The sequence below is a fragment of the Candoia aspera genome, chromosome 3 (assembly GCF_035149785.1).
Source record: "Candoia aspera isolate rCanAsp1 chromosome 3, rCanAsp1.hap2, whole genome shotgun sequence".
Classification (NCBI taxonomy): Eukaryota; Metazoa; Chordata; class Lepidosauria; order Squamata; family Boidae; genus Candoia; species Candoia aspera.
Window position 1 is genome coordinate 105,056,398 of NC_086155.1, and position 12,737 is coordinate 105,069,134.

Genomic DNA, 12,737 nt, shown 5'->3' on the forward strand with positions numbered 1-12,737 from the left:
TTACTCTCTGGGGCACCATTCCAACTTTACTACTGCAAATACCAAGGCTATGAAAAATGTACTTTATGCATCTGTGAAAGGATGCTTGCCATTTCATGCAAGGAATAAAGTACAGAATGAGAAAGACTTTACTGTGGGTAGCAAAACCATGGCTAATGGCACCATGGATGAAGAGGGCTATTGGTCTACATCACAAACTCTTCTTCATGATCCCAAAGGAGCCAGTTGTAAACAGTTTCCTATTTCTCCCATCGTACAGACCACAAAAATATTGCAGATCATATATCTCACAAAATAGGTATCCTAAAAAAGAAAATGTAGTCTCCTATTTAGAGATTTTAAAAAAGCAGATGATCCTACCGGTTGCGTTTGCTGCCGCTGAATGGCTCGCACTTTGGGAACTGGGCTTTCTCTGGAAGAGGAAGACTGCTGCCGGGACTGATTCCCCTCCTGAAGAGGTTCCACTGCCATCGTGGCAGATGCTACAGACATGCTGCCTGTACTTCGAAGAGAAGCACTGTGGGGAAGTGAGTGGGGTGCCATGACCATTGCACTGGGCCCTGCTTGGTCCATTTTGTGGATTTGGGTCTGCAGAGTGCTATTCTGATGAGGTGGCATAGCTTGTTTGTCCTGTATGGGGCCCCGCCCAGAAAAATCTTCATTCTGGATGCTGCGTTTGGCATAATCCTCCATGCTGCTATTGCTAGGCACACTGAGTTTAAGGTCTTCACTATTCTGGCTTCGGGAACTGGTGACACTCAGGTTATCCAGGCTAGATTCCATGGACATTTTAGGCATTGGCTGAGGAGAATTGTTGAGATGATAAACTGGATTCTGGAAAAAAAGGGCCTGAAGAGTGCCTTGCTGGTTTAGTGCTGAGTGAAGAGGTCTCCTGATTTGGGGGGCAGTCTGTGGTGTTCTTTGGAGCTGCTTGATATTTGCCACCTGGATGACTGAAATCTGGCTGCCAGATAAACGTACAGGGGCATCGTGCATCATGGATCCAGATTCACACTGTGTGACATTGGGATCCTGGAGATTCATCAGTGATATGCTTCGGACATTGGGCAGATTGGTCTCATCACCTTGATCTGAATAAGTCACGCTGCGGGATGAGGTCTGCTGCATCAAGAGCAATTTGCCTTTGAGATACGCTTCATTTTCTGGAGGGGCAGACTTCAACTTGAGTTCACTGAAAGACAATCAAAATAATTATGAATTTAAAATTGTATCTGTTTATTTGCATGTACACACACCTGTTTCTGCTTAAGCAATTTCTCAGGCATGGTTCCATATTAATCTCCATATTATGCATTATCCAGGTGGAATAATAGGCTAGGTGGGCAGTGGTGTCATTTTTGAATGGGAATGGAACCAAGAGTCATTTTGACTCCCATTCAGAAGCAATGATTGTTCAAAGAGATGAGTTGCTGACTGCTTGGTTCTAAAAAGGAGCATTTGGCTCCACCCTGGTAGAGATCCTAACTAACTCAAATGCAATGCCTAATCTATAATTTCATTTTAGCATTCTAATCTTAATACTTTTAGCCTGCATCAGTCTATTCACAAGGCTCCCTATTGCTGCAGGTGAATCATAGAAACTATACACTTTACTGCTTTTATTTTTGTCTTGTATTTCCATTAATGGCTCCACCCATAAGCATAAGTAAAAAGGCCATAATGGGGAGAAATTACTCCTTTCAGATGTCTATCCTTTTGTATGGACAAAAAGCACATAAAAGATAAAACCTCAATCATTCCAAAGAAGTTCTGTCTGCCCAGCATGCCTGTATTAATCATTTGTGACGTAAAAGGTAAGATAAAAAACAACTCTGGCACAGCTTGCCCACTTGTTGGTGAACAGGGAGTCCTTATTTGTCATAGCAATAGATATTTATAACTTGCATTAAAAAAAATCTTGGGAAAATGAGGCAGCATCCTTTCAATCTTTGCTGTGAAATGAGAACTCCTACACAGTAAACAGCATAGTGTGATGTCTGATCCATGATTCACAAAGCCTCCTCATTAAAGGGGAAGATATGATTAGCCTACTTTTGTTGTTAAGGATTACTGTGATGAAGTAGCAAGAATATTCTTATCCATTATACCATGTTAAATACTGTTAGTACAAGAAAATAAATTCTTGACTTAGCAGCAGGGTACCATGTCTGCATACAAGTTATCTATTCTTAATACTCCTCTTAGCACATTATGAGTACAATATCTGATTAACCAGTGTCAACTGTGACCAAGGCTTATTGGCAGTTTGCAAAAACTCATAAATTGTGGCAGTAGAATTTTGGGTTGTACCTCCTCAGACTGTAAGTTGCAGGGATCATATTTTGAATGCTATTCCACTTCACTCTCACTCACTCACACACACAGTTTCTGAGTTTATAGGAGAGGCTGAGGTTCACATTGATAGAGTACTTGACTGCACACAGAAGAGCTCATCCTATTATTGCCAATTAAAAAGATCTCCAGTAGCAAACCTGGATAAAGCTTGTGACTTGGAGCATCACACATAGAGCTGAAAATCCTGGGCTGGATAAACCAGTTAAGAGGATAAAGCACTATCGTAACTAAACTATTGTTTTAAGCCAAGTGTGGCTCCTGTAATAGAGGTATTTGCTCTAATTACTCTGACTTTTAGCTCTTTCTTTTCCTACCCAGCTGAGCAAGTAACACATCTCTCTTTCCCACACATAATTTCAGCAGTAGCCCAACAGTGCATACCTGTCAGCAGGGTCTTCAAATATTTTTTGCAGCCCAGAAGAGAGACTGACATTGGGGCTTGAATTATGATCTGCCAAACGTCTCAGCTGTTGCTGGATTGGCATAGGGTTTGTTGTAGCCTTCGCGATGTCGGTGAGGATGCGTGGCAAAGGTCCCAATTTTTCTACTGTTGCCTGTAGGAAGGAATTTTCACCCTGATTCGACAATAAGCACCGTGGCATCCATCATTTCAGTTTTTTAAAAAATTAAACAATGATGAATGTGGATGGATGAGCGGAGGTTGTAAAGAAAGAAGATGGGCATTTGCATGTGGATGTGAAAAAACACAATGCATTGTTGTGGAGGAGCAGGACCACGGTGACCAGATGGATGGAGGAGATGAAACAGGGTACAGAAGACATTGAGGAAAGAAAAGGAAACAGAAATTAAAAACTGATCCTCCAAAATAAAACGTTAACGCTCATAAAACTAATGCAAATCTATCCTGCAAAGGAAACTGCAATCAAAGCCCAGGGTAGTGGGGACAGGGTGGGATGGAGTAATACTAAAATCACTACTAAATTAAAGTGTAATTCAGAAAACTAAAAAAGCATTTTTGTTGGAAAGAAATTTTTGTCTGTGGGGCAGAGGTTGTGGTCAGTTGAATGTATGCTGATATAGTCTGAGACTGGCTATTAGGCAAGACCACTGAAAGAAACCACAAGGAAGTGCAAAGTACATATACAAAGGTACTTAAATCAGACTTTGTCTTAAAACTACTGACAGGAATGAACGTTAAGCTTATCATTTGTTTATAACGTTAAGCTTATCATTTGTTTATAAACACAGCTACACTGGTCAAAAATATTCCATAACTTCCTGGATTGGATCTCAAGTGATCCCTCCATATGATATTATCCCATTGCCTGATCATCACTGATGATTCTCAAAAAAGAAAGCAGCACCAGTTAGGAACGTGTGTGTATGCACACATGCATGCATGCACTTTTGAGTCAGGATTGACTAATGATGACTGCCTGGACTAGTCTCTACAGTTTTCCTGGAAAGGTTTTTCGGAAGTGGTTTGCCATTACCTCCTTCCTAGGGCTGAGAGAGTGTGACTGGCCCAAGGCCACCTGGCTGGCTTTGTGCCTAAGCTGGGACTAGAACTCAGTCTCCTAGTTCCTAGCCTGGTGCCTTAACCACTACACCAAACTGGCTCTCTCCAAACCACTAGAGCATGGCTTTTATTCTGGGAGAAGATAAGGAATCAAATATAACTTTCTTTAAAACAGAATTGTTTTAAAGCAATATACATGGTGGATAGGATGGGGGAAATACTTCCATTTGTTTTTGAATTTAGGAAGGATTAATTTAAAAATGCAACTTAACCCAAGCCCAAAGTGGTGAAAATTCAGCACCAATTACATTTCACCACTATCTTCCTACTGATTCCTGATGCAATTAGTCTATGCTGTTTTAGGAAATGGACAGACTTTACAATCCCTTACTTTTAAAAAAGTTAAAGTTAACTTTAACCATTTCCCAGGAAGCAGTTTGTGGACACTCCTTGGATAGAATAAAGTTATCCTTACTAAATGACTCTGCAGTCCAGCCAGCCCTCCCCAGACTTCTGACTAGATTACCTTGTCCAGCTGACAGACAACTTCCCACAGCAAGGAATGCAAGACAGCAAACTCCTTTCCCAGATCTATGTATCCTCCAAATCCTGGCTTATTAGAAATGGTGTCCTCATTAGAAATTTCTGCCAAGAAGCATTTCATATTTCCCCATTCATGCTCCAGAAAGCCATTCATAAAGATAATATATTCTTCTTTGTTTCCAAATCTGATTGGAAGAGAGAGGGAAACAGAAAGAGAGGAAGAAGAAAGTCAGGGGGTTTGGCAGGAAGTTTTCAAGGGAAACAGGGTGGTCTCACAAAGTTCCCTAAGATATTCAAAGAGACAAAACAATATTTCTGTGACTGAATGGCAGCTTCCACATTTATACCCATTTAAATAATGTTGCAGGCAGTCATAGACAACGTTATTGTGGGAGAGTCTTTTGTTCCTTGTATTCATTCTCTCTCTCAATCCCCAGCCCCCACCCCGGGTTATCTGTGTTTGAACAATCTGTAGAGGTTTTCTTGGCTTCACAAAGTTTATCTGTCAGAGATTAGAGCTGAAAAAAAGAAGAACTGAACAGGAAGCCACCTGTTAATAATATCATTATCTTCTTCAGCCCCAATCTGTACTGGTAGCAAGTCAAGTCCAAACTACCAGACTTGATCTGAATGGATTTAGTATGTCATCTTTTACTACTGCCTTGAGGAAAATCCTTTTTCTGAAGCTTTGGGGTAAAAGGATCTCCCTCAGTACCCATGGGGGCAGTATATTAGTTGCATTCAGTGGGAGGGTCATACTGCAGATACTTCTGCAGTATCACTAACACACAGTGCCAAATAAAAAGATTTGGGGTTTGCTTCTACTGTGGAAAGTAATGTAGTATGATCATGGATACCACTAGTGAGAGCTAAACAGCTTTCCATTCCAGTATCTGGAGCTAAGGACAGGTTGATTCCTCTTCTCTAAACACTGGCCTAGGATGCAACCCATCTACCATTGTTCCAGAGCAAATAGTTGGGCTGGTGGGATCCAAGCCTTCTGTTACCATGTGCCACCATCCCACATCCTATTATTCAGGTGGAGACTTCTTAGTATAGTTTATTACTGATTAGCCATTAGGCCATATCAAAGTACGGAATATAAACCATAGAACATTAATAAGACCGTATATAAAAATAAAATAAAAGAAACAAATTAGTTAAGAAAAGGAATAAAATACTTTGTTTATAATGTTTTTGTAGCTTTTTGATCTGAAACAGAGAAATGTAACTTTCAAATGTACACTCTTAAACATGGTATTTCAGCATATATACAGGTCTCCATATACTCCGAACAGAGATAAGGCAAAACAGTGTAATTTACAGCTGTTGCCAAATCATTTGTATCAAATAACCCACGTCACAATGATAACATAAAAGCAAATCCCTTAATGATCATTAAAAATAATAAATATCACCTGCCTTGTGAAATTAGCTAAGTTTTGGAGAACCTTTGCAATTAGTGTTAGTGCACGAGAGGTATTATCATCAGGGTACTCCTGCATGAGGTTGAAGAGACTTGGAGACATGATGGCTGGGCAAAGGAACCGGAGGAAAAGCGAGGCACTGATCAGACGTTCGCTGATATCCTGCTTTCCCCTTTTGAGGCACTGCTGTTTCCATGATGCAAACACCTCCTTCAGCTCCCGAGGAAAGACACTGAAAAGATACAATATTTGGCAAATTTCCACTAGGATAAACAAGTGAAGTGGCTTCTCTTCCCATTACTATCACATTCCAACATTTTATTTATCAACAGGCTGACAAGGGCATTTCTTCACTTGAAAGAAAAAATCACTCGGGGTAGAATTATCAATAAATACTCATCTAGTTACCTGTGGTAACAAAGAGCGGCCTCCAACAGATCAGGGAAGACAACATATGTGAGTTTATTTGATGGCCTTATGAGAGACAATGTATGATCATCCTGCTCCACCTCAACCTGAATATATTAGCGGAGTGCTTGTCCTGGAAGGGCAAGTCATGAGAAAAGAAGAGGAATTCCACTCCTAGACTGTGATTTCATGGACAGTCCTGTTATTACCTTCAGCAAAGGATCGTTACCTTGTCGTGGTGCTGGAGCTTGAGCACCTCAATGATGCCATGAGCTAAACCGTGAAGGGCCACCCAAGACGGGAAGGTCATGACAGAGAGGTCAGACTAAATGCGATCCCTGGGGAAGGTAATGGCCACCCCAGTATTCTTGCCATGAAAACTAAATGGATCAGTACAACCAGAGATATGTCGGTATACCATCAGAAGATGAGACCCCCAGGTCGGAAGATGGTCAAAATGCTACTGGGGAGGAACAGAGGATGAGCTCAACTAGCCCCAGATGTGATGACGCAGCTAGCTCAAAGCCGAAAGGACGGCTAGCGGCCGACAATGCTGGTGAACGGCGAATCCGATGTTCTAAGGATCAACACACCATTGGAACCTGGAATGTAAGATCTATGAGCCAGGGCAAATTGGATGTGGTTATTGCTGAGATGTCAAGGTTGAAGCTAGACATTTTGGGCGTCAGTGAACTGAAATGGACTGGAATAGGCCACTTCACATCAAATGACCACCAGATCTACTACTGTGGACAAGAGGACCACAGAAGAAATGGAGTAGCCTTCATAATTAATAGTAAAGTGGCTAAAGCAGTGCTTGGATACAGTCCAAAAAATGACAGAATGATCTCAATTCGAATTCAGGGCAAGCCACCTAACATCACAGTGATCCAAATATACGCCCCAACCACAGAGGCTGAAGAAGCTGAAGTAGAGCAGTTCTATGAGGATCTGCAGCACCTACTGGACAACACGCCTAAAAGAGACGTTGTTTTCATCACAGGAGACTGGAATGCTAAGGTGGGCAGTCAAATGACACCTGGAATTACAGGTAAGCATGGCCTGGGAGAACAAAATGAAGCAGGACATAGGCTGATAGAATTTTGCCAAGACAACTCACTCTGCATCACAAACACTCTCTTACAGCAACCTAAGAGATGGCTTTATACATGGACTTCCCCAGATGGACAACAACAAAATCAGACTGACTACATTCTTTGCAGCCAAAGGTGGCGGACATCTATACAGTCGGTAAAAGCAAGACCTGGAGCTGACTGTAGTTCTGATCACGAACTTCTTCTTGCACAATTTAGGATCAGACTAAAGAGATTAGGGAAGACCCACAGATCAGCTAGATATGAGCTCACTAATATTCCTAAGGAATACGCAGTGGAGGTGAAGAGTAGATTTAAGGGACTGGACTTAGTAGATAGGGTCCCGGAAGAACTCTGGACAGAAGTTCACAACATTGTTCAGGAGGCGGCAACAAAATACATCCCAAAGAAAGAGAAAACCAAGATGGCAAAATGGCTGTCTGCTGAGACACTAGAAGTAGCTCAAGAAAGAAGGAAAGCAAAAGGCAACAGTGATAGGGGGAGCTATGCCCAATTAAATGCAAAATTCCAGAGGTTAGCCAGAAGAGATAAGGAATTATTTTTAAACAAGCAATGCGCGGAAGTGGAAGAAGACAATAGAATAGGAAGGACAAGAGACCTCTTCCAGAAAATTAGAAACATTGGAGGTAAATTCCAGGCAAAAATGGGTATGATCAAAAACAAAGATGGCAAGGACCTAACAGAAGAAGAAGAGATCAAGAAAAGGTGGCAAGAATATACAGAAGACCTGTATAGGAAGGATAACAATATCGGGGATAGCTTTGACTGTGTGGTCAGTGAGCTAGAGCCAGACATCCTGAAGAGTGAGGTTGAATGGGCCTTAAGAAGCATTGCTAATAACAAGGCAGCAGGAGACGACGGCATCCCAGCTGAACTATTCAAAATCTTGCGAGATGATGCTGTCAAGGTAATGCATGCTATATGCCAGCAAATTTGGAAAACACAAGAATGGCCATCAGACTGGAAAAAATCAACATATATCTCCATACCAAAAAAGGGAAACACTAAAGAATGTTCAAACTATCGAACAGTGGCACTCATTTCACATGCCAGTAAGGTAATGCTCAAGATCCTGCAAGGTAGACTTCAGCAATTCATGGAGCGAGAATTGCCAGATGTACAAGCTGGGTTTAGAAAAGGCAGAGGAACTAGGGACCAAATTGCCAATATCCGCTGGATAATGGAAAAAGCCAGGGAGTTTCAGAAAAACATCTATTTCTGTTTTACTGACTATTCTAAAGCCTTTGACTGTGTGGACCATAACAAATTGTGGCAAGTTCTTAGTGGTATGGGGATACCAAGTCATCTTGTCTGCCTCCTGAAGGATCTGTATAACGACCAAGCAGCAACAGTAAGAACAGACCACGGAACAACGGACTGGTTTAAGGTTGGGAAAGGAGTACGGCAGGGCTGTATACTCTCACCCTACCTATTCAACTTGTATGCAGAACACATCATGCGAAATGCTGGGTTTGAGGAATCCAAGGCTGGAGTTAAAATCGCTGGAGGAAACATTAACAATCTCAGATATGCAGATGATACCACTTTGATGGCTGAAAGCGAGGAGGAACTGAGGAGCCTTATGATGAAGATGAAAGAAGAAAATGCAAAAGCTGGCTTGCAGCTAAACCTCAAAAAAACCAAGATTATGGCAACCAGCTTGATTGATAATTGGCAAATAGAGGGAGAAAATGTAGAAGCAGTGAAAGACTTTGTATTTTTAGGTGTGAAGATTACTGGAGATGCTGACTGCAGTCAGGAAATCAGAAGACGCTTAATCCTTGGGAGAAGAGCAATGACAAATCTCGATAAAATAGTTAAGAGCAGAGACCTCACACTGACAACAAAGGTCCGCATAGTTAAAGCAATGGTGTTCCCCATAGTAACATATGGCTGCGAGAGCTGGACCATAAGGAAGGCTAAGAGAAGGAAGATAGATGCTTTGGAACTGTGGTGTTGGAGGAAAATTCTGAGAGTGCCTTGGACTGCAAGAAGATCAAACCAGTTCATCCTCCAGGAAATAAAGCCAGACTGCTCACTTGAGGGATTGATATTAAAAGCAAAACTGAAATAGTTTGGCCATGTAATGAGAAGACAGGACACCCTGTAGAAGATGCTGATGCTAGGGAGAGTGGAAGGCAAAAGGAAGAGGGGCCGACCAAGGGCAAGGTGGATAGATGATATTTGAGAGGTGATGGATTCGTCCCTGGGGGAGCTGAGGGTGTTGACGACTGACAGGAAGCTCTGGCGTGGGCTGGACCATGAAGTCACGAAGAGTCGGAAGCGACTGAATGAATAAACAACAACACTCCCAGTCTTTCCTATTAATTGGGTTTGAAGAGGCACAGTTGCTGGCTGACTTTGCCGATGGAATCCTTTACTTTTCACAATTAAAACATTACATTCTTAGTGAAACAAGGGAAGATGGAAGGTAGCATCATGAATTTTAAGCCACAGATAGGCAATGTGGTGTCTGGGGATATCTCCCTTGATGCCTATCAGACTCATTGAACCACCTGTCTTTCATTTTGCTAAATATCTCTTAATGCTTAAAATATTCCAAAACTGAATTGGTTTTTCAGTATTGCTTTAGGCAAGTAATCCCTGTAAATTACAAACCATTGCAGAAATAATCCCTCATCCACTCACCAGTAGGTATTGATGATTTTGCAGAAGGCTAGCTCACAACACATTTTGAGATTTGCCTGGTGATCAGCTAATTCACCTGGTGGACTTTTGCTGGGATCCACTTCACAGTTCTCATCTGATTCATATAATGCCTTGATAAATTCACCTAGTAATCAGGTAATAAGAAAAAGACAGAAGAAATATTTATTAAAACTATATTGCCTACTCCCCGTAACAACAGATTCTCCTGAGTGTGTCAGGACATTTATATTTTGTAAGTCGTCACAAACAAGGTAGAAATCTCCTTTCTCCTCTCTGATTCACCATGAAGCCAAATCACTCTATTCAAAAATAGGATAGAACATTTGTCCCTAGTACTGACAAACAATGTTCAAGTGATTGGGGGATGGCTCTGCTGCTAGAAGAAGACAGTAGAGTAACAACAGGTAATCGGAGAAGACAGAGCTACTCATCTCCTACTTTGCTTCAGTCTTCTCCTAAGTGGGGGACTGTGTTCTAATGGACCTAAGTGGAAGAACTGATGAAAGGAGGGAATGGCAACCCAAGGTATGTAAAGAGATGGCTAGGGAGCACCTAGCTAAACAAATGAGTTTAAATTGTGGATGTCAATTTGGAGCCTTTTTAACTTTTGAGAAATCCTGGAGGACTAGTGTCATGCCAGAGAATTGGAGAAGTACAAATGTTATTCCTAACTACAAATAAAGAGAAAACGAGGACCTAAGTAACTACAGAGTGGTCATCTTGGTGTCAATACAATCCTGGAACAGATTGTTAAGCCAGCATGCGTTTATCAAACTTTAAATCATGCCAAACCAACCTGATCCCCTTTTTTTCAGTGACCAGTTTAGCCATCTATGGGAATGCAGTCTGCCTTTACTTCAGTGAAATATCTGACAAAACTTTCCATATTTCATGGACAAGATGACAAAATATACTGCCATTAGATGCAGAGCTGGTTGAACAATTGTACTCAATTAATGTATGACAGTGGTTCTGTACCAAGCTGGAAACATTGAGAGGCATACTTTGGGGTTAGGGTTAGGGTACCATACCAGGGACAAAACTCTCCCTAGTTTTCTGCAAAGTAAAAGGAAAGGAGGGAAGAAATACTTTCAGACTTGCAAGATTCTGTTAATGTAACCTTAAAATAAAGATAGAGCTAGTGTTCATTGATGTGCTTCTTGTCTGGACTACCTCGAAGGGCTAACAAGAAGAACAGTGTCAAGATCAAGAGAAGCCATTGTTCCTCTCTATTGTGGTGGTTAGATCAATCTAAAATACTGCGTCTAGTGCTGGATACCACAGTTTAGAAAAGACACTGAGAAACTGGAGCATGTCCAAAGAAGAGCAATCAATTGTGCCTGCTTCTGGATAAGGGGCTCCTGCTTGCAATCACTGTCCTGTGCCTGACTGCCTAACTTGTATTTTTTACCTTTCCCCTTCCTCCTTTGCAGAATTTCCTCCCTTGCAAAGGGGAGAGATTGCCAAAACAAGCTATCTCTTCCCAAACTGGGAAAAAATAGAGAATCATTGATTTAGAAGTTCTATGAGATTTCAGGATATAGAAGTTACTGATGAGGGAAAGGGAACACTAAGAAGCAAATTGAGAGAAGGGCAAGGAAAACATATGATGGTTACATTAATTACCACTAATCTATTCTCTACAGGTAAGACTTGACCCAAGTTATTTCCCATGAGTTTTGGTTAAAGGCATTTATTATAATTTTCAACAGTACAAAAATGTAATAATAAACGGGCTTGGAATTAAAATAGTGGAACAGGACACAGATTAAAGTATTTTGATTATATAAATTAAAAGTCACATATATTGGATTGCTGAATAATGTGTTCAGCTAATGTTGCCAATAATTTATTGGCGACCATGATGAACACTTTCTACTTCTTAAAGGTACTTAACATTCTCAAGACTGTTAAGAGTCCACAGCAGATAATACACAGCAGTGTATTTCACCCCACATCCAATTGTTTGGATTTGGCTAGTGTCAACTAATTTCTCTGACCCAATGATGATTCAGCGACTTGATCATCTCTTCTCCCTTAATGGCTTCACAATAAACCTGTTAAAATAAAAATAGCATATATAATCATATAGAAATTTTTCTGTACCTAGTGCATCGTGCAGATACTTCTGCCCCACCAACTTGAGGTATTCCTCAATGGATTTGGTGGCAAGTGTATTCTCTCTGAAGATCAACTCATCATGATCCCCACAGCGATCAACTTCAGACATCACCAGATCAGTCAAGAAGTCCTGAAAGGAAAAAGGTTGAACAAGAAGATGATGTATACTGTATAATGGATACTGGTAGACTGCACTCTGTGGCAGAGGTTGGATAGAATATGCCAGATGGATAAAATGACTGACCCAGCACAAAAAAGAGAGAAAAGGCTAAAAGAAAAGGGTCTGAGTGACAGTGCCTCCTATTAGGGACACTAAGGTATTTAGGGACTGTTAGATGTATTCAACTGAACCAATATTGCCTCAAATATTGTTGATCCTTTTTTGATGAGATGCAGATACAGCTCACGTAGGGGTCATCTATACAGTCCCCTCACCCCAGCTGGGCTGCTTTCTATTTGTGAAGACCATATCCTCCAATGGAGTCTCCATCTTGGGGCCAGCCTGCTGCCGAGACAGGCTAAAAATACATCAAGGAAATCCAACAGAAAAATAGTGCTTTTCGGTGAAAAACAGAACAAGCCCCCCTCCTTGCAAACATTCTATGTCGCATAGAGGAG

General features: G+C 41.2%; 1 protein-coding gene across 1 annotated transcript in view; it reads right to left on the minus strand.

Moving 5' to 3' along the window:
- Positions 1–12,737, minus strand: part of RASAL2 (RAS protein activator like 2) — a 209,094-nt gene that overhangs the window by 12,086 nt on the left and 184,271 nt on the right. Inside the window, exons 9-14 of the mRNA XM_063298479.1 lie at positions 12,105–12,249; positions 9,978–10,122; positions 5,801–6,037; positions 4,362–4,563; positions 2,737–2,930; positions 361–1,192 (exon numbers count right to left, since the gene is read on the minus strand). Coding sequence (XP_063154549.1) covers positions 361–1,192; positions 2,737–2,930; positions 4,362–4,563; positions 5,801–6,037; positions 9,978–10,122; positions 12,105–12,249 — 1,755 coding nt within the window. The remainder of the gene's footprint in view (positions 1–360; positions 1,193–2,736; positions 2,931–4,361; positions 4,564–5,800; positions 6,038–9,977; positions 10,123–12,104; positions 12,250–12,737) is intronic.